The sequence below is a fragment of the Ranitomeya imitator genome, chromosome 2 (assembly GCF_032444005.1).
Source record: "Ranitomeya imitator isolate aRanImi1 chromosome 2, aRanImi1.pri, whole genome shotgun sequence".
Classification (NCBI taxonomy): Eukaryota; Metazoa; Chordata; class Amphibia; order Anura; family Dendrobatidae; genus Ranitomeya; species Ranitomeya imitator.
Window position 1 is genome coordinate 340,924,977 of NC_091283.1, and position 25,460 is coordinate 340,950,436.

The window sequence follows — 25,460 nt, forward strand, 5'->3', positions numbered from 1 at the left end:
ACAGCAAACAAAATAGCAAAGCAGAACTTAGCTATGCAGAGCAGCAGGCCACAGGAACGATCCAAGAGGAAACAGGTCCAATAGTAGAACATTGTCTGGAGGCCAGGATCAAAGCACTAGGTGGAGTTAAATAGAGCAGCACCTAACGACTTCACCACATCACCTGAGGAAGGAAACTCAGAAGCCGCAGTACCACTTTCCTCCACCAACGGAAGCTCACAGAGAGAATCAGCCGAAGTACCACTTGTGACCACAGGAGGGAGCTCTGCCACAGAATTCACAACAGGAGTCCCACTGTTTTGAAAATTATTCTCTCTTTTATTCAAGTTAAGCATTTGCTTTTTCCCATCTTATTCTATTTCTGGTCTCATGTCAGTATCATTTCCATCAGATGAGTATTCCTTCTGGTCAAATTAATCTCTTCCACAGTCTGTAACATGATAGCTGCTTTCCATATATTCTTGGACAAAGTCAGGCTGTTTGTGGTCATCTGCAGACATTCACAAAAAGGCAAATGTAACGTGACCCAGGGAGATAGTCGTTGGTGAGGGCTTCATCACAATCTTTTTAAAATTGTCAAAACATTAATTCTGAGGCCATTCTCTGTGTGTCTTCCAGAGTACATCCCTCATTTACATTTTTGCTAGACCTTGCACTTAGTGCACAGGCTTTACCAGTGTAAGAGTCCCACACCTTAAAAATGAGAAAAAAAGGTTTTCTGAGGTCCTCCTGTATGTGTCTTCCTGGGTATTGGAGTACCTCTTCCTTCTAATTTTTGGAAGTTCTTGCACTGCCCGGATATTTTTTGTGAGTTTCAGAGCCCCTTTTTCATAAATTAAACAGGACATGTCTGACCATGTCACACACACCACATGCCCATATAAGGTAGTAAAATGTTAAAATTACATTTACAGTGAATATTTTTTTCACCATCGAAAGCAATGAGAAAGTGCAAAAACGCTATGTGCAAACATAACCTAAGGGGTAGAGGAGGCTTTTTTTCTCCTTTTTAAATTGCCTTATATAAAATAAATTATACAAGAATGTTTCCTAATATCTTTTCTTGTAAAATAAATGTTATCTTCGGTTTTATTTTCACTCCGTAAAAGTGGCGTAATACTTTGACACCTTTGATCCCAGCAGCGTCCTGGGAGTCAGAGATGCATCCAGGTATCTTCCCTGAGCTGTTCCCATTCATTTCACAGGTTTTCCTGCCCCCCAGACCTCATTGGAAAGTCTGCAGAGCACCCGACCTGCTCTATTCGAACACTCGATTATTTTAGTGCTTGCTCATCACTAATAATGCTGTCTATCCGTGTGGGATTTTTAGGCTATGTGTCCACGTTCAGGATTGTATCAGGATTTGGTCAGGATTTTATGCAGGTAAAATCCTGACCAAATCTGCACCTGAGGTCACTAGCAGGTCACCTGCGCTGTCCTTGCGTTGTTTCTGCAATGTAAGGACATGCTGCGTTCTTAAAAGACGCGCCGCATGTGCGTTTTTGCAGGTATGCCGCATGCGTTTTTTAATGCATAGTGGAGACGGGATTTCATGAAATCTTCTCCACTATGCCAACATCTGAACGCTGCGTTTTTGACGCTGCGGCTCAACGCAGCATCAAAAACGCAGCGTTTCCTGAACGTGGAAACATACACTTAATGTTTAGTTTCAATATATTTATTTAAAGTTTTCAATACAACCAAGGCTAGGCAAACTTCCGTACAGAAGAGAAATGTGCATCAACAAAAAAAGAGAAATGTAATAATTGTTCTGTACAAATAATTAGCCTTAGAGGGGACAAACAAAACGTACAAAGACTCATAGACAATACAGAGAGACAAAGGATGGAGACATCAGGGAGGGGGGTATCTAATCAGTCATCAAACAAGCAACAACTTTAACATAACATGAGAAATTACTCAGGTAGGTCAGAAACTAAAGGTCTCGTTAGTCTGGTTAGCCATTATCAGGAACAATCCAAATATAGCAAACAATAGAGGGGCACCAAGAATATATAACTTTGTAAGTAAATGATAGGGATATTAATCCCACCTAGAAGTGTTCGTCTCCAGACCTTCTAACCATATATGTTCACATTATGGGGAGATCCTGAGAGCTTGGGTCAGTTGAGCGACGGAATCCAGGTCAAGATCAATCCAATGACTCCAAGTCCGAAAGAAAGTGTTCCAATCATCATTCCTGGTAGCTTGTATGCGTTCATGCAGTAGAATCGAGTTTATTCTGTCTTTAACTAGCGAAATAGAGAGTGACGTGGTTCTCCATCTGGCCGCAATGTGAATTTTCGTGGCCATACATATAATGGTCACAAGTTTATGTAGACTTTTGGAGAAGCTGGGATATTTTGCTCCCAACAGGAAAACTGAAGGATCCATGGAGATTGTCTTACCATAGATTTGATCTATAATTAATTTAACTTCTCGCCACAGAGCCTCGACAATAGGGCAGCTCCACCATATGTGCAACATGTCACCTAAAGCATTACAACCTCTAAAGCAATTGCTAGGTATGTGTGAGTGGATGGCATGAAGTCTCGCTGGGACGTAATATGCTCTGTGGAGGACTTTAATCGACGTTTCCGCTAACGAGGCCTGATGACTGCCCTTTGTCAATGTATCGCAAGACATGTGCCATTTCTCTATAGGCATTACTAGGCCTAAATCCTCCTCCCATTGTAACATATATTTTAACTTCCCTTTAGTGCAGGGTGTATTAAGGGCAGAGTATACTAGGGAGATCAATCCCTTCCCCATGGGGTCATGTAGGCACCTATTCTCAAACCCAGATGCCAGAAGTGGTGTTCCATGTGGCGTAATATGCTTGGCGAAGTGGAGCACTTGATTTATGCGGAGAGCTTCCCTAAATGGTGGTTCATGCTTTTGAATAAATTCTTGCCTGGTGAGTAGGACATTGAATGGGGTGCATAGGTGTTTCAAGGTAGTGATATCTTTCAGGATCCACCAAGCAAAAAGAGAGGGCTCTAGGCCTGGTAAAAACATGGGGTTATAAAAAAGGGAGGTGAGTGGAGAGGGATCTGATTGTAATCCATACTTGAATCTTTCCTTCCTCCATAGTATTAAGGAGTGGGCAGTAAAAGGGGCAGTGTCAAAAATATTATGCGGTAGTTTTCCAGTGGACCAGAGGAGACCCTGGAGAGAATATGGCCTAAGGAGATAGGATTCTAAATGTACCCACCTAGGGCGTCTGCTACCAGAGTTGACACTAGTTAGTTGGGCTATTTGGGCTGATTTAAAGTATAAATTGAGGTTGGGTAAGGACAGCCCGCCTATCTTTCTATGCAAAAGCATAACATTTTGTTTGATCCTTGGCCTCTTACCATTCCATACGAATTTTGCGATAAGCGTTTGTATATCCCGAAGATTTTTTGACGGTATTGTGATAGGGAGGGATCGAAAGAGATATAAAAATCTCGGAAGAGATATCATTTTAATAGCATGTAGTCGACCCAGTAGTGATAGATTCAGAGAAGACCATCTGGTCACATCGGCCTGAAATTTTTTAATTAAAGGGAGATAATTCCATTTGTATAGGGTTGATTTGTGAGATGTCAAGTTAATCCCTAGATAGGTTAGAAAGTGATCTTTTTTGCTAAATCCGAACTGGGCCACCAGATTATCTTGGTCTTCTTTAGAGGTATTAACAAATAATGCTTCCGACTTTTCGACGTTAATTTTGAGGCCAGATACCAGTTCGAACATGCGTAGAAGAGAGAATAGGTTAGGGAGGGTGGAGTAAGGGTTCGTTAAGGCCAAGAGGAGATCATCCGCGAAAAGGCTGACTTTATATTGATCCCCGAGATCTGCAGGGCATAATATATTAGGATTTTTCCTTATAGCATGGGCCAGAGGTTCCATTGCTAGGGCGAATAACGTTGGCGATAACGGGCATCCTTGACGTGTACCTCGCTGTATGTTTATAGGGGAGGGCCTGGTAGTTGGGAGCTTAAGATATGCAGTTGGATTATCATAAATTAGTTGAAGACATGAGATCAATTTTTGAAGAAAGCCAAATTTAGTTAGGACCAAAAAGAGGTATGGCCAGGAGAGGGAATCAAAAGCTTTTTCAATGTCTAGGGCTAACATCATGAGTGGTTTGTGTAAATGATTTGCTGAGTGTATAATATTAAGATTTCTCCTTATGTTATCAGGGCCTTGTCTTTGGGGTATGAAGCCCACTTGGTCCTGGTGTATCAGTGAGGGAAGAAGTTTACTGAGTCTATCGTTGATAATTGAAGTAAATATTTTGAGGTCGACATTTAATAATGAGATGGGTCTATAGTTTTTAACTAGTAAGTGATCACTCTTTGGTTTGGGAATGACCGTTACGTGGGCTATATAGAATTCGGGGGGCATTTGGGAACCGTTAAGAAGGGCATTGCAGAATGTTTTAATGTGGGGTGTTAATAATTTATTAAATTTTTTATAGTACAAGGCAGTGAGTCCATCTGGACCGGGGGCTTTTCCTGTTTTTAGTTTTTTGATCACTAAGTCTATTTCTTCAGTTAGAATTTCTGATTGGAGCTGCTGGGATATTTGCTCAGTGATATTGGGCAGGGGTGTATCCTGTAGGAATGCTTGTAGAAGGTGCGGGGGGGTGTTTCGGGAGCGGAGTAGAGTTTCTGATAGAATTCGTAAAATGCTTTGTAAATGATCTCTGGGTGGGCCGATACGTGTCCCGCAGGATCTCTAATAGAGGGTATATACACTTAATGTTTAAAGGGGTTTTCCACTACTTGGACAACCCTTTCTTACATTTCCTCATGATTGGTCCTTTTAAAATAAAAACATTTATGCTCACCTCCCATGCTGTCGGCATTCCAGTAGCGTGAGCACTTGCATTCCTGAGGTTCATGTGAGGTTGTTACGTCATGTGACCACTGTGCCGAAATCAGTGCTGGTCTCACTGTCCTCACCTTCGGACAAATCAAACATTAATAGGAATACATAGTAACCTTCCTGTTAATGTTCAATACATATGAAAATGGGGACAGTGAAGTCTTTACTGATTGGGCGCAAGGCTCATGTGATGTAAAAACCTCATGTGAGCTCCCAGAATATGGGTCCTGACACTGCAGGAATTGTTCAGGTACAGGAGGCGAGTATGAGCGTTTTTATTTTAATGAGGCCAAACAATAAGGTGTTGTCCTACTGGTGGATAACACCTTTAGTAAGAAAACCTTTTCAGTTTAAACATTTCCAACATTTTAAACATTAAAATGGATTTGTCCTGTGACATCTCTGATGTTTATTAAGATTAGATTTTTGTGTAAAACATTTCCCACACTAAGAACCTGAAAAAGGCTTTTCCCCTGTTTCACTGTTCTGGTGATTAAGAAGAGATTTTTTCACCACAAAACGTTTTCCACATTCTGATATTTTTGTGTGGGTTCTTTGGTGCTTAACAAGATACGATTTAGAGTTAAAACATTTCCCACATTCTGAACATGAAAAAGGCTTCTCTCCTGTGTGGGTTCTTTGATGTTCATCAAAATTCGATTTCCGTATAAAACATTTCCCACATTCTGAACATGAAAAAGGCTTCTTCCCTGTGTGAGTTATTTGGTGTTCATCAAGATGCAATTTCCGGTTAAAACATTTCCCACATTCTGAACATGAAAAAGGCTTCTTCCCTGTGTGAGCTATTTGGTGTTCATCAAGATTCGATTTCCGGTTAAAACATTTCCCACATTCTGAACATGCAAAAGGCTTCTCCCCTGTGTGGGTTCTTTGGTGCCTAACAAGATCCGATTTATAGTTATAACATTTCTCACATTCTGAACATGAAAAAGGCTTCTCCCCGGTGTGAGTTCTCTGATGTGAGATAAGATTTGATGTATCTGTAAAACATTTCCCACATTCTGAACAGGAAAAAGTTTTCTCCCCTGCGTGAATTCTCTGGTGTTTAACAAAATTTGATTTCTGGTTAAAACATTTCCCACATTCTGAACATGAAAAAGGCTTCTCCCCTGTATGGGTTCTTTGGTGTCCATTAAGACTCGATTTCTGGTTAAAACATTTCCCACATTCTGAACATGCAAAAGGCTTCTCCCCTGTGTGAATTCTCTGGTGTATAATAAAATTTGATTTATTTACAAAACTTTTTCCACATTCTGAACATGAAAATTGCTTCTTTGCTGTAGAAGCACTTCGTTTTTTAATGCTGATTTTATGACTTGGATTTTCCTTAGTAGTTGGTAATGAATCAGAAGACAGGACCTGTTTCAAAGGATCAGATGACAGATCTTTTCTGTGAAGGCATGATGGTATATCTGGAGAAATGGCATTCACTTCAGTTGTATCCTGTGGGATCTCAAGATCATCTGATTTAAAAATTGAAGAGGTCAGCTGTCCCTCTGATCTCCTGGTACAGTCATCTGCCAAGAATAAAACCAATTATCATTTTTTAATAAAATATCCACAAAGTTTACATTTAACATTCCTATTTAAACTATCAGTAAAAATAGAAGTAGACCGTCTCAGATTAAAAATGGCTGACCTGGAAGACAGAAGCAGACGTAACAACGTAAAAATTCGTGGCATCCCCGAAAATGTCCCTCCAGAAAAACTCCTCAATTTCACCCAATCGTTGATTAAAAAAGTTATCCCATCCATATCAGCCCAGGAGCTCACTATAGATAGGATCCATAGACTGCCCAAGCCCTCAAGCGTTGCTGCAGACCTCCCTAGAGACACAATTCTCAGGATTCATTTCTTCCACATAAAAGAACAGCTACAAAACTTTATCAAAGTGGAGAAAAGGTTCCCTGAGCCCTTTGAGAACTTAAAACTATACGCGGATCTATCCAGAGAGACTCTGGAGGGCAGGAAAGCTTTTAAAAAGGTGACAAATTCTTTGAGAGACATGGGAATCTCATATAAATGGGGGTTTCCGCTGAAGCTTCTGGTACAATACAAAAGTAAAACTATCCCCATTAGTACTCCTGAAGACGGAGAAAGGTTCATTTCCTCTATCACTTAGTTCAGTTTAAGAGTTATTTTTCCCTGATTAATCTATATGACCTTAGCCTGCTGCCTATAAATAAATCTTTGTAGGAGGTTCCAAGGTCCAAGATATTACCAATGTTATAATGTTTATATTAAAATTTTTATTCCTTTGTCCACTTTTTCTATATCTCGGAGGATGCCTCAAGTTCCATCCAGAGCTCTTTCACGAACTTTCCCCCGGACAGCGAAGAACCCACTGGAGGGTTTCTTCAGAGAGGACAGGTTAAGTTCAAGTGTGTGTTGTTCTATTTTGTATTTCTGTTTTACTACACACTAAAAGTAATTCCTAAATCTTTAGTTAGTGTATTTCTGTTATACAGTTCCTAAATCTACTCACAGGTATCTTCAGGTGAATAACTTCTTCACATCCCCCTAACCTCAATCAAACATGTCTCTTAAGATAATGTCATATAATGTTAGGGGTCTTAATAGTCCGAGAAAGAGGTTCTCTATAAAAAATGAGCTGGTTAAATCAAGGTCCGACATCATGTGCATACAAGAAACCAAATTTAAATCCAACGATCACCCAAAATTTACAGATAGAAAGTTTTCACAGGTTTTCGAATCCTGTGGTAGCAAAAAGAAAGCTGGTGTTATGACCATAATTAGTCGCAATGTCTCATTTGAACTCATTAAGGAATGCAAGGACTCAAAAGGCAATTTTCATATCCTAATCGGTAACATTGACAACCATCCTTTCACCATTGTCAACATATACGTCCCGAACAAAGGCCAAATTAGATTTCTGAATAGGCTCATGAGAAGAGTGTTGGAGATCAAGAAGGGAGATTTAATAATAGTGGGTGACTTCAACGTGGTTCCTGACGGCCACCTTGACTCCTCTTCCCAGAACAGGCACAAATCTTTGACCCTAAACAAGTGGCTCCACCAAAATGAAATGTACGACATTTTCAGATGTCTCAATACTACCTCTATTGAGTACACCCACTTTTCAGACGTGCATCATTCCGCCTCTAGAATTGACCTGATGATCTCCAACATTTTTTCATTACCAAAATTTAGAAAAATCTCAATCCTACCTAAAACAATTTCTGACCACTCTCCTGTCATTGCAGAATTATCTTGCGGCCCAACTTCCAGATCTCATGTCTCATGGAGGTGCAACTCTTCCATTCTCTGTAATCCAGCACATAAAAATGCGATTAACCAGACTATTAAAAACTACTTCAGAGAGAATGAATCAGATTCAACTGACCCATTCACCCTTTGGAGCGCCCACAAGGCTGTGACAAGAGGGGCCTTGATTCAAATCTCTGCTAGAGAAAAAAAACATATCAGGGCTAAAATAAAGGAGCTACAGTCAAAAATAAAAACCAAAGAAACAGAACTTGCTAATTCAGTCATTAAATCTCCCAACCTTCAAACCGAATTGATATCCCTCAGGCAGGAGTTGAGGGCTCTAATCTTCTCTTTTTATGACGCGTCAAATAGGTCTTTAAAATTTGAACAGTTTGCTTCCCTAAACAAACCTAATAGGTTCATGCTAAACAGACTGAAAAAACAAAGGATCCAGAATAGGAGCATAAAAATAGCTCCCCCTGGTGGTCGTTTGCTTACTCACCCGCAGGACATATTAGACGCGTTTGCTGCCTTTTACTCAGAATTATATAATCTCAATCTAAATCCCCAACTAGTACAACCATCGGACTCTGATATTAAAAAATTCCTATCAAATCTTAATCTACCTAATCTCTCGCCGGAAAACATAGACGAACTCACCGCCCCGTTCTCCCCTGAGGAGATTTCCGAAAACATTAAAAAATTAAAATCTCTGAAAGCCCCAGGGCTGGACGGTTTCACCAACGAATATTTTAAATCTTTCAGTGAAATCCTAGCCCCACACATGTCTAAAATTTTCAATTCCGCTGCAACATTGGGCAAGTTCCCAAAAGAAATGTTGGAGGCCTCAATCATTTTAATTCCCAAAGATAAAGGAGATCCTGATCAGCTCCCAAACTATAGGCCAATTTCCCTAGTCAATACGGACATTAAATTGTATTCAAAGATCCTCGCAAACAGAATTAATAACTTCCTTCCCAATTTGATAACTAATGATCAGATAGGGTTTGTCAGGGGCAGACAGTCGAGTGATGGTACAAGAAGAATCATAAATCTGATGAAGTTTATCAACTCAAAAAGAATCCCCTCAATCTTCGCCTCACTAGATGCGGAAAAGGCGTTTGATCGCCTGAACTGGTCATACTTGAAACTCACTCTGCAACAATTTGGTTTTAACCCAAAATCTATCTCTGCAATTATGGCTCTGTACTCGAGTCCCACCGCCAGGGTTTTCTCCAATAACCACCTTTCATCTCCTTTTTCAATTACAAACGGTACGCGTCAGGGCTGCCCCCTGTCTCCTCTACTGTTCGCCTTGGCGATGGAGCCTTTGGCTCAGTCAATAAGAAAAGATGATAACATAACTGGCATTCAAACAAAAAACAGAGAATTCAAAATAGGCCTCTTCGCCGACGATGTCACTCTGACCCTGACAAACCCTATAGTATCTGTTCCTGCCACCCAAAATTTATTAGATACTTTCTCCCAGCTCTCATACTTCAAAATCAACAAAACCAAATCCCAAATTATGCAATTTAACCTCGATCCCATTCAAATCAAAGATTTATCAAAAGCAACTTCGTGGAGCTGGGCGGCTAGCGATTTCTCCTATCTGGGGATCAAAATCACTAAAAATATAGACTCACTCATTTCTACGAATCTAGATAGCGTAACCAAAATTATCTCACTTGATCTGAACCACTTTGCAGGGAGGGATCTCTCCTGGTGGGGAAAGAACTTATCAGTAAAAACATTTATAATCCCTAAAATCCTATATATATTTAGATCCATCCCCGTTCCTATCCCAACTTCTTACTTAACTAATATCCAAACTCTGATCAACAAGTTCCTATGGAATAATAAAAAAGCGAGAGTAGCTATTAGTACCCTCTACAAAAATAAAGCGTCAGGGGGAATGGGCCTTCCTAATATTCTGGCTCATTACCATACAAATTTGATTAAACAAAGCTGCTCCTGGTGGTCTAAATTAGAATCCCCAGCCTGGCTAGAGATCGAGTCATCTTTAAACTTGGATAGAGCTCCCAAAGAACTGATCCTAGACCAGCTAACGAACATAAAAAAATCCAGTAATAAATCCCACCCTATTTTTAGTGCAATATGTAATGCATGGTCTAAGTTTGCTAGGCCCAAAAGAGGAACAGAAAGATTCGAGTCTCTGAAAAATCTGGCTATCTCTTATATATTCGAGTTGCATAATAAATTGGTCAATCCCAAATGGTCCGATTACAAAATCACAAAACTCTCCCACATATTCGACGGAGAAAATTTTGTACCCTTTAATTCTCTCAAAAACACTTATAATATCCCCTCTTCTATGTTTTGCGAGTGCATGATCATCAAGGATCAATGTCAAAAATTCTTATCAAAAAAGCCCAGTTTTTCTGAAGCGGCTCAAAATCTGATTTGTAACCCCGACCATAATATTTTCTGGAGCTACAAATATATTTATAGTTGGTTTAACCATGATTCAGACTTCGCGAAATCTTCATACATGCTGAAATGGGAACAGGATCTCCAGACAACAATTGACCCAGATGAATGGGAAAGTGCCCTGGTCCACTCATACTCAGCTTCCATTTCTATGTCGTTACAAGAGTCCTATTTCAAACTAGTTACGTGCTGGTACCTCACCCCAGCAAGACTGTCTATGATAGGGGGTCATACTTCTCCAGATTGTTGGAGGGTTTGTGGTCACAGGGGCAATTTACATAGTAACATAGTAACATAGTTAGTAAGGCCGAAAAAAGACATTTGTCCATCCAGTTCAGCCTATATTCCATCATAATAAATCCCCAGATCTACGTCCTTCTACAGAACCTAATTGTATGATACAATATTGTTCTGCTCCAGGAAGACATCCAGGCCTCTCTTGAACCCCTCGACTGAGTTCGCCATCACCACCTCCTCAGACAAGCAATTCCAGATTCTCACTGCCCTAACAGTAAAGAATCCTCTTCTATGTTGGTGGAAAAACCTTCTCTCCTCCAGACGCAAAGAATGCCCCCTTGTGCCCGTCACCTTCCTTGGTATAAACAGATCCTCAGCGAGATATTTGTATTGTCCCCTTATATACTTATACATGGTTATTAGATCGCCCCTCAGTCGTCTTTTTTCTAGACTAAATAATCCTAATTTCGCTAATCTATCTGGGTATTGTAGTTCTCCCATCCCCTTTATTAATTTGCTCCATATTTTATGGAGCATATTTTGCTCCATATTTTATTTATTAATTTGCTCCATATTTTACTTTATTAATTTGCTCCATATTTTCTGGAGCTGTCCCAAAATAAAAACACTTTGGTCTAAAATCTCTGACCTGATTGGAGTACTTCTGGATAAAAATTTCATCCTGACTCCTCAGATGGCATTGCTCTCTGTGGGATTAAGTGACACACACTTTCCTCTTAAAGCGTTGGTCATTCATATTCTTTTGGTAACTAAAAATGCCATCGCATACAATTGGAAAAATCCTAAACCTCCATCATTCCAAGAGATCAAAGATCGTATTGCCCTCCATAGTACATACGAGCAAAAATTCGCCCTAAATAATCATAGCTTCAAAAAATGCTCAAAAAAATGGGCTCGTTGGGAAGAAGCTTTCCCGTAGCAATTTACAGTTGGAATTGTCGCAAAGTGATCCGGACTTTGGTTTAAAGTGTCTGTATTTCAGGACTGACCAGTGAATTTATCCTTCTTTCATGATCAAATGTATTCTGATTATTCACCTTCCAAACGTTGTTTTATCATTTGACAAATATGATTACCTGTTGTCGCTTACTTCAAGTGTCTTCTCTCCCCTTTTCTTTCCATTTTCTCCCCCCCCCTTCCAGCCCCCCTCCTCTTCCCCTTTCCCTCTCCCCTCATCCCCCCTTTTCCTTCTCCCTTCCTACCCAGTTAATTGTTAAAATCCAAGAAAGATTACTTGGAAAGTAAAAATAGCAAGTTATGTAAAAATATTGAATTATTCACCAAAACAATGACAGTTTACAGTCTAATAGAAAACCTCATAGGATGAACCAGTAGAGCGTGGGGTTCAACTGTTTGTTCATTCTGCTTCCCAAATATAGCATAAAAAGCCACCAAACAATGTTATGTAGACAAAAATTATTCCACTAAACTTCTATTCATCCCACATAAAACAAGCCCCCTTTCATGTCCATCATGTCTCAGTGGAAAAACAGGTTTCCACATTCTTAGTGGCTTAAATGCTCTTGAAAAGCAACATGGATTCCATAAACCAATCCAGCAATATCGGCTCTCCCAAAGTCAAATCTCACCCTAGCTTCTAAGCCTTGCAGTGTGCTCAAACAACGTTTAGCATCCATGTATTTGGCATTACTATAGCGAGAAGAACCCATTTAATTTATGGAGTCTGTCTCCTGGATCACAATCTGGGCATTTTATGTTGGGCAATAAAATGGCACATTTGTACAGTAATTTTCACTCTCCAACATCCACTGTATGCTAATTTCCAGAAAGTTTATGGAGTCAAAATTGTCACTACTCCTATAGATTAATTCACTGAGGGCTATCATTTCCAAAATGGAGTCACTTTACAGGGATTTCTACTGCTCTGGTTTTCTGCCATTTTGTCATAATAGGGCTTTTGCAAATGGTGTGTTCCATCTCGTCTTGGATCTGCTCCTGCAGCATCTTCTTCTGTCATCAGGAGCCACCTTATTAAATCTGCAGGCAGCACTGGTGATGGAGAGGTCGGAATCAGAAGCTCTGGGCGCAGGCTCTTTCCAGCCACTAAGATTACGATGCTTGTGACCAGTAGTACCATCCACTCTGGCGTTATGGGTGTGTGTGCTGTCTAGCTGCAGTAATCTGCTACCTGCTTCCACCAATTGGAGAGCACCACACCCTTCCAAAGCTCATAGCATATTGCTGGATGCTGACTAGTACAGCCTTGTTTTCCTGTGGTTCAGTCCTCTGTGCTCAGCTCCTGGCTTGTGTGTTTGTTTCCTGTTGTGACCTCGGCCTGTTTTCTGAATACTCTTGCATCTTCTCATCTTGAATTTTCTTTGCGCTCCTGGTTCTGACCCGGCTATGACTATTTTTCCCCATTTCACTCCACAGAACAGCAGGTAACACCATGACCCAGGCCTGGGGGTCTCTGTGCAAGTACAGATCCATGTAGAAGGGTTAAATGGTGATGAGCAAAACATTCCCTGGAATCTGGCCAGGTGACCAAGGACAGTGCCCCCAATACATCATGTCTGCAAACTATTCCAGCAAGATCTGCATTCAAATAGCTAAATGGCGCTCCTTCCCTTCTTAACCCAGACGTGTGCCCAGACAGTAGTGTACATCAGTATGTAGAGTATTGTTGGATTCAAGAGAAGTTGGAAAATAATTTGTAAGGTCTGTCTATTATTGTCCTTTGTGAATAATTCCAAAGATATCACCACATAGAGTGACACTTGCCAGATATGAAAAATGGGGCATGAATAGGAACACAAAACTGGCTGAGGGAAGAGGTTAAAACACAATAACACATCTACTGAAATGATCAAACTCAACAGTTTTGCGCTCATTTATGGTGGGCCATTAAAGATACAATAAATCCTGTCCAGGAGAGTAGAGAAAATATTATTGCTCCCCATTTCAGGAGAGATTGTGCAGGAATCCAAATTCCTTAAAATTCAAAACATAATGGAATTTATGACGTGGAGTGAATAGATTAAACCAGGGCTCGAGCCATGCCAACACATCTCCTGAAGATGTGAAAAAAATATATATTACAGCCATCAGCCATACAAAGCTTAGAGATATATCATGGCAAGGGTGTAATGTTTTTATGTAGTTTATCATGATCTTGTTTGAAGTTAGTCGGAATAAAAGAGATTGAAAAGTCAGGATAAAGGGAAACTCTGTTGGTATTGTACAGAAATTCGCACTTGGCCCTGACTGCACATTTAATGTTGTCGATCATAAAAGTGAAGTTTGGCCAGAAAGACTGGACCTGGTCTCGTAGGGACCATATGAGCACATTCAGTAGCACAAAACGGAGAAAAGGTAGATTCATACAATAAGATGTCAGGGATCTAGGAAGCCAACAGCATCATTACTCTCCTGTTTCTTTTACAGACCCTTCCTAATATTTTTTATTAAGTGATTTTCTAACTTGTCAGCACATTCTACGTACGCTGTCATTTGGCTTTGCAGTTTACAGATCTGGGCAGGTAACCGTCAGCATCTTCTAATTCAAGGGTGTAGGTGTATCTTCCATGTTGTAAGTTCTACAGAAAAGGGCTTTCAATGCCCAAAGTCATTTGATCAGTTTTGGTGAAGGAGAATGTTGTGGTCTAAAGGCAAAATGGTGATCATAGTAATACGGCCGGATTACACTACCGATAAAGCAGCCACAGCCGGTGACTGAGAAGAATCTGTGACTTTTCTGCATTTAATGGTTACTACTCACCTGGGTAGTCATATGTAGGAATCTGCTCTTTACACCACTCATCACCCCTCACATATGTCTCTGTAGTATTAATATGGGTCAGATCTTCACCCTGAAACAAATATTGTAAAAGTCACAGACACATGGAGAAGTCACATCTATGATCAGATCTAATCCTGCAATCTCCACCATTCTCATTACACAAATATAGAACATATAATACTGGTGGATAAAACAATTCTGAATACAAGACTTTCACTCCCGTCTACACATCATAGGGAAGATCTAAGAACACCTTCTCTCCATCTACCAGATGATCTTGAGGAACATTGGAATCTTCTTTTTTACAGTCCTGAAGAAGAAGAGGACAGGGACATCTTTCTGGTGTTGTGCTCTTTCTGGATAGATCTGGAGGAAACACATACAGGGACTGAATTCATTTTTTACATACAGATAATTATACGCCGTGTGAATTTTGTCCTGTCTATTACCTGGTGATGTGAGGGGCTGGGGAACTTCCACTATGACGCCCTTGTAAAGATCTTTGTGTCCTTCTAAATACTCCCACTCCTCCATGGAGAAATAGACGGCGACATCCTGACACCTTATAGGAACCTGACACATACAATGATACCATCATCCCCAGATACCTTCATACGGTTACTGTATAACGTCCCAGCATTCCAAGCAGTGTCACCTCTCCAGTCAGCAGCTCAATCATCTTGTAGGCAAGTTCTAGAATCTTCTGGTCATTTTTGTCATGTATCAGGGGGTGCGGTGGAGGCCCAGTGATGGGTCTCAGGGGTCTTCCCCATTCCTCAGACACAGGATCCTGACAGCACTCACTAGAGGTCTTCTTCACTACTGTGTAATCCTGGTTATGGAGAAACACATTAATAAATCTCACTACAGACATTTCCAGAGTCCTCGCCTCTCCAATTCTGTCCATCTGTTATTCCCATATATAAGAATAATGTAATGTGATGTCATCAGAATCTCTCACCTCTCCAGTAAGCCGGAAGAGGATCTCTAGGGTGAAGTGTAATATCCTCTCCACCATCTTGTCTCTGTCCATATCAATCTTTGATGGGTAAATAAGGAAAATTTTCTTCACTAAAAGGATTGTAGGGACCTGAATGAGAAGAAGATGAGCCGAAGAAACATAATAAAAATCCTGAGTAATAATAAAACTACTGGAGATAATAAAGGAAACTTATGCTGAGATTTATTATTTCATAATATTTAGTTTTCTTTTTTACATCTACACTACCGTTCCAAAGTTTAGGGTCACTTAGAAATTTCCTTATTTTTGAAAGAAAAGCACAGTTTTTTCCAATGAAGCTAACATTAAATGATTCAGAAATACATTCTATACATTGATAATGTGGTAAATGACTATTCTAGCTACAAACATCTGGTTTGTAATGCAATATCTTCATAGGTGTATCCAGTCCAGTGTTCATATGTTACTTTGTGTTTGCTAACTGCGTAAGAAGACTAATGGATGGTTAGAATACCCTTGAAAACCCTTGTGCACGTATGTTAGCACAGCTGAAAACAGTTTGGCTGATTAGTGAAGCTATACACCTGACCTTCCTTTGAGCTAGTTGAGAATCTGGAGCATTACATTTGTTGGTTCCATTAAACTCTCAAAATGGCCAGAAAATAAGAAATTTCATGTGAAACTCGACAGTCTATTTTTGTTCTTAGAAATGAAGGCTGTTCCATGCGAGAAATTTCCAAGAAACTGAAGATTTCCTACAACGGTGTGTACTACTCCCTTCAGAGGAGAGCACAAACAGGCTCTAACCAGAGTAGAAAGAGAAGTGGGAGGCCCCGCTGCACAACTAAGCAACAAGACAAGTACATTAGAGTCTGTCGTTTGAGAAATCACCGCCTCACAGGTCCTCAACTGGAAGCTTCATTAAATAGTACACGCAAAACACCATGTCAATGTCTACAGTGAAGAGGCGACTCCGGGATGCTGGCCTTCAGGGCAGAGTGGAAAAAAAAGCCATATCTGAGACTGGCTAATAAAAGGAAAAGATTAATATGGGCAAAAGAACACGGACATTGAACAGAGGAAGATTGGAAAAAAGTGTTATGGACAGATGAATCCAAGTTTGAGGTGTTTGGATCACACAGAAGAACATTTTTGAGACGCAGAACAACTGAAAAGATGCTGGAAGAGTGCCTGACACAATCTATCAAGCATGGTGGAGGTAATGTGATGGTCTGGGGTTGCTTTGGTGCTGGTAAAGTGCGAGATTTGTACAAGGTAAAAGGGATATTGAATAAGGAAGGCTATCACTCCATTTTGCAATGCCATGACATACCCTATCGATAGCACTTGATTGGAGCCAATTTCATCCTACAACAGGACAATGACCTTCAAAATATGCAACTATTTAGGGAAGAAGCAGGCAGCTGGAATTATATCTGTAATGGAGTGGCCAGAGCAGTCACCAGATCTCAACCCCATTGAGCAGCTTGACCGTATGGTAGATAAAAAGTGCCCATCAAGCCAAACCAACTTGAGGGAGGGGTTTCCGGAAGCATGGGGTGAAATTTCTCCAGATTACCTCAGCAATTTATCTGCTAGAATGCCAAAGGACTGCAGTGCTGTAATTGCTGCAAATGAAGCATTATTTTAGTTTGAAGGAGAAAATTATTATTTCAAACACAAATATTTTTTTCGAACCTTGTCAATGTCTGGACTAGATTTTCAATTCATATGGCAACTCATTTGATTAATAAAAGTATGAGTTTTCATACTTTTATTAATCAGATGATACAGACATACTATGTCCTCGCCGTCTGTTTCTTCTCTCATTATTGCAATGAACTCTCAGGAGATTTGATTGGTCGAGAGCGAGAAACATCAGATCTATCTGTGTCCGACCAACAGCGACAACTCAGGACATGAGTGTCAGCACTCGCGTGAGTGTCAGCACTCGCGTCATTCGTCAGCCTTGGATTGTAACTACGTCTCCAGATAAAGAAACTTTATATTCTGCACTGGAGCAGCTCTTTCCTCTGGAGCCCGGAGCGATGTAGTGACCTCCCCGTCCACACACAGCGACCGAGAAATGTCCTAATGGGGGATGGTTCTTGTACGGAGTGGAGCCGCATGTGTACTATTGGGGGCAATTCATGTACGGAGCGAAGCTGCGTGCATCCTATTGGTGGATGATTCATGCACTGAGCGGAGCCGAATGTGTCCTATTGGTGACGATTCATATACGGAGCGGAGCCATGTGTGTACTATTGGGGGATGATTCATGTACGAAGCGGAGCCATGTGTGTCCTACTGGGGACGATTCATGTACGGAGCGGAGCTGCAGGTGTCCTATTGGGGGACCATTCATGTACGGAGCAGGGCCGCATGTGTCCTATTGGGGGACGATTCATGTACAGAGTGGAGTTGCGTGTGTCCTATTGGGGGACGATTCATGTACAGAGTGGAGCCGCGTGTGTCCTATTGGGGGACGATTCATGTATGGAGCAGAGCCGCAGGTGTCCTATTGGGGGACGATTCATGTACGGAGCAGAGCCACGTGTGTCCTATTGGGGGATGATTCATGTACAGAGCGGAGCCGCGTGTGTCCTATTTGGGGACGATTCATGTACAGAGTGGAGCCGCATGTGTGTCCTATTGGGGGATGATTCATATACGGAGCAGAGCCACGTGTGTCCTATTGGGGGACGAATCATGTACAGAGTGGAGCCGCTTGTGTCCTATTGGGGGACGATTCATGTATGGAGCAGAGCCGCAGGTGTCTGTTGTGAATTCTGTTGTCAAGCTCCCTCCTGTGGTCATGAATGGTACTTCGGCTGGTTCTGTCCATGGGCTTCCTCTGGTGGTTGTGAGTGGGGCTGCGGCTTCTGAGTTTCCTTCCACAGGTGACGAGGTTAATTCGTTAGCTGGCTGCTCTATTTAACTCCACTTAGATCATTGCTCCATGCCACCTGTCAATGTTCCAGTATTGGTCTAGTTCGCTCCTGGATCGTTCTTGTGACCTGTCTTCCCAGTAGAAGCTAAGTTCCAGCTTGTTTTTCTCTTGTTTGCTATTTCTCTGTCCAGCTTGCTATTTTGATTTTTGTCTTGCTTGCTGGAAGCTCTGGGATGCAGAGGGGCGCCTCCGCACCGTGAGTCGGTGCGGAGGGTCTTTTTGCGCCCTCTGCGTGGTCTTTTTGTAGTTTTTGTGCTGACCGCAAAGTTACCTTTCCTATCCTCTGTCTGTTCAGTAAGTTGGGCCTCTCTTTGCTAAATCTATTTCATCTCTGTGTTTGTAATTTTCATCTTAACTCACAGTCATTATATGTGAGGGGCTGCCTTTTTTCTTTGGGGAATTTCTCTGAGGCAAGGTAGGCTTTATTTTTCTATCTTTAGGGCTAGCTAGTTTCTTAGGCTGTGACGAGTTGCATAGGGAGCGTTAGGAGCAATCCACGGCTATTTCTAGTGTGTGTGATAGGATTAGGGATTGCGGTCAGCAGAGTTCCCACGTCCCAGAGCTTGTCCTGTAATATTAGTAAATATCAGGTCATTCCGTGTGCTCTTAACCACCAGGTCCATTATTGTCCTAACCACCAGGTCATAACAGTACAGGTGGCCCAAAGTATTAATGCATCTCAATAGAGGGATAAGAGAAGTTCTGAGACCATTTTTTTTTCTTTGCAGTGTGTTTTGTCTCTCTTTTCCCCTTTACCTTTGGGTGGTTCAGGATACAGGTGTAGATATGGACATTCAAGGTCTGTCCTCTTGTATGGATAATCTCACTGCAAGGGTAACATAGTAACATAGTAACATAGTTAGTAAGGCCGAAAAAAGACATTTGTCCATCCAGTTCAGCCTATATTCCATCATAATAAATCCCCAGATCTACGTCCTTCTACAGAACCTAATAGAACCTAATAAAAACATTCAAGATTTTGTGGTTCAGAATCCGATGTCAGAGCCTAGGATTCCAATTCCTGATTTGTTTTTTTGGGGATAGATCTAAGTTTCTGAATTTCAAAAATAATTGTAAATTGTTTCTTGCTTTGAAACCTCGCTCCTCAGGTGACCCTGTTCAACAAGTGAAAATCATTATTTCTTTGTTACGTGGCGACCCTCAAGACTGGGCATTTTCCCTTGCGCCAGGAGATCCGGCATTGCGTGATGTTGATGTGTTTTTTCTGGCGCTTGGATTGCTTTATGATGAACCAAATTCAGTGGATCAGGCAGAGAAAATCTTGCTGGCTCTGTGTCAGGGTCAAGATGTGGTAGAGATATATTGTCAGAAGTTTAGGAAGTAGTCTGTACTCACTCAGTGGAATGAATGTGCCCTGGCAGCAATTTTTAGAAAGGGTCTCTCTGAAGCCCTTAAGGATGTCATGGTGGGATTTCCCATGCCTGCTGGTCTGAATGAGTCTATGTCTTTGGCCATTCAGATCGATCGACGCTTGCGTGAGCGTAAAGCTGTGCACCATTTGGCGGTATTATCTGAGCATAGACCTGAGCCTATGCAATGTGATAGGACTTTGACCAGAGCTGAACGGCAAGAACACAGACGTCAGAATGGGCTGTGTTTTTACTGTGGTGATTCCACTCATGCTATCTCCGATTGTCCAAAGCGCACTAAGCGTTTCGCTAGGTCTGCCACCATTGGTACGGTACAGTCTAAATTTCTTTTGTCCGTTACTCTGATCTGCTCTTTGTCGTCCTATTCTGTTATGGCATTTGTGGATTCAGGCGCTGCCCTGAATTTGATGGACTTGGAGTTTGCTAGGCGCTGTGGTTTTTTCTTGGAGCCCTTGCAGTATCCTATTCCATTGAGAGGAATTGATGCTACACCTTTGGCCAAGAATAAGCCTCAGTACTGGACCCAATTGACCATGTGCATGGCTCCTGCACATCAGGAGGATATTCGCTTTTTGGTGTTGCATAATCTGCATGATGTGGTCGTTTTGGGGTTGCCATGGCTATAGGTCCATAATCCAGTATTGGATTAGAAATCTATGTCTGTGTCCAGCTGGGGTTGTCAGGGGGTACATGGTGATGTTCCATTTTTGTCTATTTCGTCATCCACCCCTTCTGAAGTCCCGGAGTTTTTGTCGGATTACCGGGATGTATTTGATGAGCCCAAATCCAGTGCCCTACCTCCTCATAGGGATTGCGATTGTGCTATTAATTTGATTCCTGGTAGTAAGTTTCCTAAGGGCCGACTGTTCAATTTATCTGTGCCAGAACACGCCGCTATGCGGAGTTATATAAAGGAATCCTTGGAGAAGGGTCATATTCGCCCGTCGTCGTCACCATTGGGAGCAGGGTTCTTTTTTGTGGCCAAGAAGGATGGTTCTTTGAGACCTTGTATTGATTACCGCCTTCTTAATAAGATCACAGTCAAATTTCAGTACCCTTTGCCGCTGCTGTCTGATTTATTTGCTCAGATTAAGGGGGCTAGTTGTTTCACCAAGATAGATCTTCGTGGTGCGTATAATCTTGTGCGTATTAAACAGGTTGATGAATGGAAAATAGCATTTAATACGCCCGAGGCCCATTTTGAGTACCTGGTTATGCCATTCGGGCTTTCCAATGCTCCATCAGTATTTCAGTCCTTTATGCATGACATCTTCCGAGAGTACCTGGATAAATTCCTGATTGTATATTTGGATGATATTTTGGTCTTCTCGGATGATTGGGAGTCTCACGTGAAGCAGGTCAGAATGGTGTTCCAGGTCCTTCATGCGAATTCTTTGTTTGTGAAGGGGTCAAAGTGTCTCTTTGGAGTTCAGAAGGTTTCATTTTTGGGTTTCATTTTTTCCCCTTTGTGACACAACACTCCGGGATCGCCTTTGCTGGGGTCAAAGGCCACGTGGCTTGTGCATTGAATCTGAGGCGTACAGCAGGTTTTCTGAGCAGGCTGACCTCAGGTCAGATTTATTAACGTGAAAGCAAAACATAAAAATAAATCCTAGCCTGTCCGGCGCTAACTAAACCAACACGTTGCTATCTCAACAACTGGGGGGGGCTACTCCCACCCAGCTAACAACACACAGTTCTTGAGCACAGCTCTCACTCACGTTTGTCTCACACAGACAGGCAATCTGTGTGCCCCAGGCTGACGCTGGAAACCCCCAGCTGGTCATCCTTTATTCCTGCACTTGTTAACCCATTAGCATCCTGGAGATACTGAGTGGCCTAATTCACATAGGACAAAAACCCGACTATTACAATCCTTGTGGAGGTGCATCCACTTGAGAGGGGCATAGTCCGTGACCAGCCTAAACTTCCTACCGGCCAGGTAATACTTGAGGGAGTTGAGAGCCCATTTAATGGCTAGGCACTCTTTTTCAACCACCGCATACCTCTGCTCATGCACATTCAATTTCCGACTGAGGTAGAGGACCGGGTGTTCGACTCCGTCCCTCACCTGGGAAAGTACAGCTCCGACACCAGTATCAGAGGCATCAGTTTGTACCAAAAACTCGCTGCTGAAATCAGGAGTCACTAGTACGGGCTGAGAGCATAAAGCCCGTTTCAGGCTGTGGAAGGCTTCTTCAGCAGCTGAGGTCCATTTTACCATGACGGAACCCTTCCCTTTGGTAAGATCCGTCAAGGGGGTAGCCATGGCTGCAAAACTGGGTATGAACCGGCAATCCCCAGGAAAGCCTGTACTTGTTTTTTGTTCACTGGTTGTGGCCAGCCCTGAATTGCCTGTATTTTGTCGATCTGGGGTTTAACCACTCCTCTGCCAATCACGTAGCCCAAGTATTCAAGCCCGATGTGGCATTTTTGGGGGTTTGCCGTTAAGCCTGCATCTCGCAGGTCATCAATCACCGCTTGTACCTTCCGGAGGTGAGTTTCCCAGTCCATGCTGTAAATTACGATGTCATCCAGGTAGGCAGAAGCGTATTGTCTGTGGGGCCTCAAGACTCGATCCATCAATCTCTGGAATGTTGCGGGAGCTCCGTGAAGTCCAAACGGCATGTAAACATACTGGAACAGACCTTCCGGTGTAGAAAATGCCGTCTTCTCTCTGGCCGCCTCAGCCAGAGGGATCTGCCAGTACCCCTTTGTTAAATCCAGGGTCGTAATGTATCGGGCTTTACCAAGCCGGTCGATCAACTCATCGACCCGGGGCATAGGGTACGCATCAAATTTAGAAACCGCATTCAGTTTCCTAAAGTCATTACAAAACCGTATGGAGCCATCCGGTTTAGGTATCAACACGATTGGACTGGACCAGGCGCTGTGCGACTCTTCAATGACTCCTAAGTCCAACATTGCCATCACTTCCCGGGAGACGGCTTCACGGCGTGCTTCCGGAATCCGGTAGAGCTTCACATGAACGGTGACGCCAGGCTCTGTAACAATCTCATGTTTCACTAGCTTAGTCCGGCCAGGTTTTTCCGAGAAAAACTGTCGGTTCTGTAACAAAAACTGCTTAACCTCAGATTTTTGTTGTTCCGAGAGAGTCTCGGCAACCTGCACCTCCGGTACAGTAGGTGAACAAACCGGACGGGGCAGATCCGCCGTTAGGGCAGAGCGGTCTTTCCAGGGTTTTATCAGATTCACATGATAAATCTGTTCTGGTTTTCTCTTACCAGGCTGGTACACTTTATAGTTCACTTCACCAACTCTTTCCAGGACCTCAAATGGGCCCTGCCATTTCGCCAGAAATTTACTATCCACCGTAGGGATTAGGACCAACACCCTATCCCCGGATGCAAATGTACGGACCTTAGCGCCTTTATCATAACTTTGCCTCTGGGCTCCCTGGGCCTGTAACATATGGTCCCTAACAATGGGCATGACAGCGGCAATACGATCCTGCATTTGTGTTACATGGTCGATCACCGTTTTAAAGGGAGTGACTTGACCTTCCCAGGTTTCTTTTGCGACGTCCAACAGTCCCCGGGGATGACGGGTGTACAACAGTTCGAAAGGCGAAAACCCTGTGGAAGACTGGGGAACTTCCCTAATGGCAAACAGCAAATAGGGTAACAAGTAATCCCAGTTCTTCCCATCTTTGTCTATCGCCTTCCGAAGCATCTGTTTTAAGGTTTTGTTGAACCGCTCAACCAGGCCATCTGTTTGAGGGTGATAGACAGACGTACGCAACGGGTCTATTTGTAAGAGTCTGCAGAGCTCCTTCATTACCCTCGACATAAAGGGAGTCCCCTGGTCGGTGAGTATGTTTTGGAATTCCCACCCGACTAAACACTTGTACCAATTCCTTGGCGATCGTCTTGGTAGCTGTGTTACGCAAAGGGATGGCTTCCGGGTAACGAGTGGCATAGTCCACGATGACGAGGATATGTTGGTGCCCACGTGCGGATCGGGGAAGGGGCCCAACCAAATCCATTCCAATTCTCTCAAAAGGGACTCCAATGATAGGAAGGGGTACCAAAGGGCTACGGAACCGAGGTTTAGGTGCCGCGATTTGGCACTCTGGACAGGACTCACAATAGTTACGCACATCATTATGTATTCCAGGCCACACAAAACAATGCGATATCCTTTCTGTGGTTTTCTGTACCCCCAGATGTCCCCCCATTATATGTCCGTGGGCCAAGTCCAGTACCTTCCGCCGATAAGGTTTGGGTACCACTAACCGTTGCACTGTGTCTTCCCCTTTTTTTTCTACCTGGTAGAGCAAATCATTTTCAAGAACCATATACGGGTACGCTAGCTTAGTGTCAGGTTCTACGAGTACCCCATCTATCATTTTTACATTTTTCCTAGCCGGAGTCAGGGTAGGATCTTTCATTTGCTCGCTGTGGTAGTCATCCAACTGGACCCCCAAATCTGGCAGGCAGGGTGCCGGATGGCTGTCTGCCTCCGCCTCTCGCTGAGGTTCCTCAGTTTCCTCCGTTTCCCCCGCCATGACGGAGAAGGGGTACTGAAGGTTAGATTCACTAACCTCCCCAGCAACATCTTCCTGTGGGGTCTCCTCTAGGGACTCGGGACCTCCAGATGGCATGGGAGAAGATTCACGAGTACAGCTACCGTGAAGGAGCAACTGATTCTCCCACAACTGCCAGAAATAGGGAAAATCCCTGCCCAGGATTACATCCTGTAACAATGCGGGAACGAGTCCCACTTTGTGCTGCACTGACCCATAGGGAGTGGAAATCCATATGACCGCTGTTAAGTACGAGCAGGTGTCACCATGCACACAGGTTACAGAAAACTTGTCAGACGGACCAGATGGAAGTGCCACCAGACTAGCTTTCACCAGAGTCACCACACTTCCAGAGTCTAGTAATGCCACAACATTTTTCCCATCAACAGATAATTCACACAGGTGTTTCGCTGTATCATTTTGACTCGCATTCACACTCACTAGCCGTGTAACCAAAGACATGCGTTTTTTAGAGTCTATAACGTCGCACTGCATGGGTTCAGCGGTAACAGGACAGTTCGCAGAAACATGGCCCTTCTCATGGCAGCGGAAACACCTAACAGGTCCCCTACTGAGACCACCGTCCAATACTCTCGGTCTCGGAGTGCGAGCAGTCCCGGGCTCCTCCCCCACAGTTTTAAGCGATTTTCCTTCACCCGTGGTCCCTGGAACAGTCTTACCGGTTCCACGAGGAGGAGGCACAAACCGGGGGCTGGCGGTGTCGTCAGGAAGTCCTTCTGCCACGGAATAACGCTCGACCAACTCCACAAGTTGATACGCTGTCGTGGGATTTCCTTGGCTTACCCACCTTTTCAGCGCTGGCGGTAGTACTCTCAGGTACTTGTCCAGGACAACCCGCTGGATTATTTCGGGTATTGTCAGTACCTCGGGTTGCAGCCATTTCTTTGTCAAGTAGATCAGGTCGAACATCTGAGACCGCGCCCGTTTATCTTGCTGGTATGTCCACTGATGTACCCTCTGTGCCCGGACAGCCGTCGTCACACCCAGCCGGGCCAGGA

At 42.9% G+C, this 25,460-nt stretch overlaps 1 protein-coding gene across 2 annotated transcripts in view; it reads right to left on the reverse strand.

Annotated features, from left to right (window-relative positions):
* Nucleotides 1-201: 201 nt before the first annotated feature.
* The window catches only part of LOC138663676 (oocyte zinc finger protein XlCOF22-like), a 36,091-nt gene continuing 10,832 nt past the window's right edge, over nt 202-25,460 (reverse strand). Inside the window, exons 2-7 of one of the 2 annotated variants that reach the window (XM_069749971.1) lie at nt 15,555-15,683; nt 15,249-15,425; nt 15,043-15,166; nt 14,862-14,959; nt 14,573-14,663; nt 202-6,413 (exon numbers count right to left, since the gene is read on the reverse strand). In XM_069749971.1, coding sequence (XP_069606072.1) covers nt 5,323-6,413; nt 14,573-14,663; nt 14,862-14,959; nt 15,043-15,166; nt 15,249-15,425; nt 15,555-15,683 — 1,710 coding nt within the window. In that variant the 3' untranslated portion in view covers nt 202-5,322. Of the gene's footprint in view, nt 6,414-14,572; nt 14,664-14,846; nt 14,960-15,042; nt 15,167-15,248; nt 15,426-15,554; nt 15,684-25,460 lie in introns of both variants that reach the window. The other variant, XM_069749970.1, reaches the window with a different exon arrangement.